Source organism: Pterocles gutturalis, unplaced genomic scaffold (genome assembly GCF_000699245.1).
Source record: "Pterocles gutturalis isolate BGI_N339 unplaced genomic scaffold, ASM69924v1 scaffold6783, whole genome shotgun sequence".
Classification (NCBI taxonomy): Eukaryota; Metazoa; Chordata; class Aves; order Pterocliformes; family Pteroclidae; genus Pterocles; species Pterocles gutturalis.
The window spans coordinates 51,204-57,824 of NW_010125458.1; the positions used below are offsets into that span (position 1 = coordinate 51,204).

At 35.3% G+C, this 6,621-nt stretch overlaps 1 protein-coding gene across 1 annotated transcript in view; it reads right to left on the minus strand.

Annotated features, from left to right (window-relative positions):
- Positions 1-4,172, minus strand: part of TTLL7 (tubulin tyrosine ligase-like family, member 7) — a 52,570-nt gene extending 48,398 nt beyond the window's left edge. Inside the window, exons 1-4 of the mRNA XM_010078570.1 lie at positions 4,011-4,172; positions 3,728-3,856; positions 2,670-2,791; positions 1,912-1,979 (exon numbers count right to left, since the gene is read on the minus strand). Coding sequence (XP_010076872.1) covers positions 1,912-1,979; positions 2,670-2,791; positions 3,728-3,856; positions 4,011-4,035 — 344 coding nt within the window. The 5' untranslated portion in view covers positions 4,036-4,172. The remainder of the gene's footprint in view (positions 1-1,911; positions 1,980-2,669; positions 2,792-3,727; positions 3,857-4,010) is intronic.
- Between the last annotated feature and the right edge of the window lie 2,449 nt (positions 4,173-6,621).

Here is a 6,621-nt window from a genome sequence, read left to right on the forward strand (position 1 = left end):
TACTCTGTGTCCCCACACTTTCTGTGCTGGGCTGTTTTCTGCCATACTACGCATGCTACTTGTTACACTGCTCCCTTCCACCCTTTTGCATGTGAAAACCACATTGTCCTGTGTTGTCCTGTGATCCAGCGTGCCTGGATGTTGTCTGTAAGAGAATTCCTGAAGAGCAACTCCTCCTGAATACCCTTTGCCTCTCAGAGTCCAACAGTTTGCATAAAATGGAAGGGTGAGATCAGTATAACAATGAAGATAGAAGTAAAGGAAAAAGAATAAACACTTGAAAACCCACAGCTATTCTGTATGAGTCAGTATCAGGAACAGAAAAGACTGCATGCAGCAGAAAAGCAAGAGAACAGAATTAGTGTTTCTGCACTATGCTGTTCAAAAAAGTTTTAAGATAGAACAGCAGCTGTATGGAACAAAATCCTCTACCCTACAGACAAGAGCCTGCTCAGCCACATATCCCAACTGACTTGTGATTTCACATACATAGTCTGCTTCACAAGCAGTCTCAAGGCATATAATTTTGATTTTTATAAATTATGAATACTAAGTAATGAATTGTGAGGCTAGTACTATGAAAAACAGACTGATTAAAACCCTGCTATATGTCCTGATATTGAGTGAAGTCACAACATAGATACGTTTGACTGAGAGTTATCATATCAGAGAAATTATTCCCATCTTATCTGTAACATGTGAAATCCCTGCACTGAGTATCTTTAAATTGTGTTTCAGACTCAGAATTCAGTAGGTTGAGAGAGGTATAATCAGACTGTATTTGAAAACAACATGTGCATGATAACATGAGCCTTTTTCCCAGTTTGCATATTTTTTTAAAATCCCAGAACGGTAGCAAAACACAGGGATACCACTGCCTACCAAGCTGAGCAATGTTGTTCCACAGTTCCAAAGAGCTGCTTGCCTCCATGTGCTATCCCTGTGTTTTTACTTAGAGCTTATGTCTGGAAGGGGCAGTGAAAAGTGCTTGTGTAGCAGGTACTGAGGCATGGGAGTTCTGGCCCACAGCAGGACATGCAGGCACCATAGCAATGCAGGTAATATGGGCATCATAATAGTTGTGTACATTCTACATGCTATGAGTTATAGTTACAAAACAGAAAATAGAAAAAGAGACAGAGGAGAGATCACATTAATTACGTTAATATACAAAACCAAATTCTGTTCTGGTAACACGAAATGTAGTGCAGGTAACGTCAGCATCCAAAACATTAACCCTATTAATAAATGCTCTTTAAACTAATTTAGAAGAATCAAAATATCCACACACATTTCTCCCTAAACTTTTCCTTATTACCAGGCTGTTGAATCATTGCTTAGTATTGTTTTCTCACAAGTCATACTCACAGATTCTCAGCTAGGATAATTCCCCAGAACTCAGTTACTCCACTTGAGTAAGGAGAATTTATAATTGAGACAAATGAGATTTGTTTTTTGTATAAACAGTAAGACACTTCACATTTTTTAAATTTGATAGACACAAAAATATAGTCATTAATTATTTTAAACAAGTAATACCCATCCACATACTAGTTATTTTTTCTGTTCTATCATTACGTGATATATGCCTGGGTGTATTATGTATTGGGTGTATTATGTATTAAGTGTATTATACAATAATTTAAAGCTCTCTCCTACATTCTACAATGCGTAGACAGAGAACTGAGCCCACATTGTTTTCCACTTAAGTCAATTGGAGAGACAGAGTAGCCCACTCCAATGTTACATATCCAGGACCAAAGCTAAAGTTATTAAAGAATTTTGGAAATTATTCTTGATCCTTCCATAGCCTCTTAACAAAAGTAAACAAACCTTACAAGCAAGACATGAGTATTGTACTGCATTAAATACCATGGACTGAAAAGTTCTTAATATTAAAAGAAAGATTACTTAGTCATGTTCCTTGCCAGAAAATCCTTTCTGCAGATCTCTCCCATTCCTGGAAAATGGTTGATTCTCTGAAGAAGAAGAAAAAAAGAAAACTAGTTGTTTCTTTTTAGTTTTCCTGGCATACCTAATATAATCATTTTAAATGTTCAATTGCATGCTAAGGCAAACAGAATTAGTGTTACATATAATAATTTACGATAATATCCTACATTATACTATGTATTCTTAGCAATACTAAAGATACTCTAAGTTATATTCTCCTCCACCAACACAAGTATGCCCAATGATTTCATTTCAACATGAGACTATCATACTCTTATTCGCAAAGCCATCTAGGAACAAAGAATGCTATCACAAAATAATGGTAAAAAAGGAACTATTTATGCACAGAAACTGCAGAGAGAGCTCTGCTTGTTAACTTACTGCTTAAAAGCTTATGAGCAACTTATAAATGATGTTTTGCATCTTCTTTCAAACTCAGATCATTCACAACACCCAACAGGCAGACAAAAGCATGAAAGAACAGCCCCAAATATTTAAACACCAGATTCCAAGTGGTATGAACAAATAACTCTGGAAAAGAGAACAGGAGTTTTAAATATGTAGTGGTATAGCCTTATTGCAGTCTGGTTGGTGGTGTTTTGTGAGTTCTTTTTTCTCTCCATACAGATGCAAGTGACCAGAAGTGATGCTTTACTGAATGTTTGGGAGTGAAGCAGTTTACTGAAACATGTCAGAAATCCCAACTACCACTCTACCTGATAGTTCCGAAGTTCAGCAATCTTTTCTTGTTGCACAGCAGAATCACTCCACATAAGATTAGCTGTGTCATCTTCGTCACGTGTTGTCACAAATCCCATTTCTCGAATTACTACACGTACTACGAAGAAATCACATACTTAAGGAATATTTTGAATCTCTAAAATAGATTAATTTTCAAATTAATTGGTTTCAAAAACCAACTAAGATTTTAAACACTTCCAATATTCAGTCCTTTGTCTGAGAACAATGCTAGCACGCAAGCTATTATTTATCTTGCAATATTTCCATCAGTGTACTGCAAACCTGTCATTACATTACAGCACCTTGTACTGAGGCTGGAATCAGAGCACAGCCACTGGTGGGAACTGTAAAGAGATTCAGGGCATTCCACAACCATCTAGTGAAAGTCCACTTGTGCAGCTATTAGACTTAATCTTGGCTATCACGTATCTTAATTTTAAAATGGTGATTACTACAAGTGTCACTGCAGACAGGGGACGAGAATGTCTCATTAGTCAAGGTACGATAGTTACAAAAGCAAATCCATACATTATTTTAATATTAAAAAAAAGAGAAAAGACTGATTATGTGCCAGGCAGAACTCAGGTTCCAGAAGACAAGATTTTTCTGAAATACTCCCAAGCATCAAAATACAAAACATTAGTACATCTTATTGAGAAACCTCTGTACAACAATTAGACCATTTAATATTAAATTTACACAGTTGAACTTTTAAAGCTTTAAGTAAACTTCCAAACACCTATGTAATTCATAAGTAGAGGGGTTTTTCCACAGCCTTCTTGACTACCTAATTTTTTGCATTTTAAGGCCCTTTCCTGAGTAACAAGTGGGGAGTAACAGACAAACAGTGCTCAAAGCTTTCAATTCAAGGTTCCAAAAAAAAAAAAAAACACCAAAGGTTTCTTCGAAATGAAAATCCTTTGGAAATGTCTCACTGTCAGCTTGATGCAAAGTCCATTAATTCAACCCACTAGTTAGTAATTCATTCATGTCAATAGCTATTAGGATGAAAACAAAATATATAGCTTCCTACCAATTTCATATTTTGTGCCAGCGACATTTGCAGTGATGACTCCATTCTTCTTCTTTCTGACTTTTCTTTTAATTGTGCTTTGATAGGGTAGTTTCGAACTCAAAGTCAGAGCAGTAGTTCCATGGTTATCTTTGAAAAATAATGTTGTAACTATCAACATCTTTATGTCTCAAATAATATATACAAATGAACTAAAAATACAGACATTTACTTTGTTGCAACTTAAAGGTACAAGCATACTGAATAATCAATAGGCTATACTAAAAATCCAAGACTAGCATACCTCCCTCATGAGGCAAGGATGGCATTATAACCTAGGATAGTGCAGAAGCAGTGCCCAAATTCTGTTCCAAGTTCTCAGAAAACGATTGAGGTGCCAAAGCCAAATTATTTAAAGCTCCAGTCACACCATTTCAGTCTCTGGTTGTAGCAAATATTAGTTCTGGAATGGATAGATACCTGTGTTAAAAATATATGAGACACTTTGTTATAAAGAAATCCTGAAAAAATATGAACAGCAGAAAACTAAACATGGAAATGCTTTTAATAACAAAAGTAAAGCTTATTGTAAGATTGATCAAGCTATTGTAAATACAAAACTTTGTTCATTACAATGCAATTGTTTTGTTTCTGGGAAAAATAATTTTGCAGTATTACTTTTCAAAGTGAGATTATATTACCTTATTTTCTTATTTTTATTTGTGTATGGGAGATTTTGGGAATGAAGAAACATAACACTAAATTGAATCAATACTGCAAACTTTTATTTCCACAAAGCTCACTGAATTTATAGCAATTTTAAACTAAACTTTAATTTAAAAATTAAAATAGGACACACTGTATTCTGCGTTTTCAGGTACAAAATGGAAAATAACTGAAATAACCTTAAAAATATTTTTCCACTTTTCCATTTGTCAACATTTTTTAAAGCAATTCTCCAATAATCACCTAGTAAAACATGGCTGCAGTGTCATGACCACTTCATGACACAATGGACATAATTTCAAAGCCATTTTGGGCTGACAAGTATCTAAATTGTCAGTTTCTAAAATGAGTAATTATTTGCATAAAATGCTATTTTTCATGTCTACACTGATGCAAAATTTCCAATTTTTTTCACTATGATGAATACACTACTACATGTGAAAACCCCATATTAAAAAGTTTTTTAGGTCCAGCTTAAGCACATAAGAACAATGAGCAAAAATATTAGGAAAAAAACTCGGGAATAAACTGCTTCTAAACACACTGCTACATGACTTCGGTCGTGCAGCACTGTTATAACAAAGTCTGCAAGGAAACAAATACTGTCTTTGGCAGGCTGCCTCAAGCAAATCTACGAGTTTTCAAATCATCTAAAACATAAGTCAGTGATTTTTAAATCCTTTCATTTCTTTTCTGCAATTATATGTGTGGCTAAAGTTCCTCACATGAGCTTTAGATTAGTTTATATTGCCACTTGCAGTGATTGCAAAACACTAATAAATAGCTTTATATAGAGCACAAGGAATCTCTTCACTATAAATAGCACAAAGTGACAGTGAAGTCAAATTCAGACTTATGATGTGAAACATATTTGGTCACAAGATTGGACAAGATGTGCATTACCAAAATTAACAAAACATTTCTTAAAAATCCTCGTTTTATATGTGTGTATACACACATCTCAGAGAGAGAAAGAGATACAATTATATTCTGGACAAGTCATCCTCTTGGTATGAAATATGAAAGCAGATACTTTGAGCTGCAAGATCTTATTTCCTTTCAAGACAGAAATTTACTCTTAACAATCCAGTAACACAAAAAGGTAAAATTAACATATTATGGTTCTTCTGTGACTGTCACCAATGTATTCAGGGCCAAATTCTGCTTTGAAATAAGACAACCAAACCTCCCTCATGTCCATTTAGTGGAGTGCCACAAATTAACACCAGAATGGAACCCTATATGTTTACCCAAAAAGTAAGAACAGCAGAAGTTTACACACGGGTAAATGTCAGACACCAGAACAGCAACTCCCAGCCCCACTTACTTCCAACACAGTTTGCTGAACCAGAACTTCGTAAGAATATTCCCCTAAATTGAACTAAAACTGGTAGTTCATTTTGACGTTTTCATGCTTTGGATGCCATCATCCGAGAAGGTGGCCTGGAAGTCTTCCTGCCCACTGGCCTACTAAATTAGACACAGAGATGGGAAAGCAAAGCATTCATCCTCCTTAAAACCACTGCAAAGGAAAAGCAGCACTGGGCACAATGACTCACTGAATATTGCATGTTATCTGTTTCTCAAGCTAATGCCATCAGACTACAACACATGTTTAGTTCCTGGGAATAATACTGAAGTACCTCTATTAGTCAATTAAGGACTTTTATGCACATACACAAATGCCTAGCAGTTGCTCCTCCACTCTACTGGCTAAAAACTTCTAACAAATTTGGAATAATGTCAAGATGACTAAAATTTCCCTGTGAGAAACGCCAGCCCTTACTAATACAGCATGATTTACAAGCTGTGATATGGTAATAAAAGCCAAACAGCTCATAGAGCTTTCATTCAGCCTCTAATCACAGAAAAATATCTGCCCAAAGTTACTATAACATATTATATATTCTGAAAGTGGACCATAAAGCTCCAAACTGCACTATTTTTTTGAATTAGAGTTTTAATTTATATAGAGACTATTGTACTCTTCTGAGAATACTCTTTAGGGTTTGAATAGAAAGCACCAACACTCAAGGTCCATGACTTTCAACCAGACAACTTTTTAGCACTGTCCTGGGTTAAGCTGAGACAGAGTTAACTTTCTTCATAATAGCTGGCAAGAGGCTGTGTTTTGCATTTGTGCTCAGAAGAAAGCTGATAAAAAGTGATGTTTATGTGGCTGCCAAGGT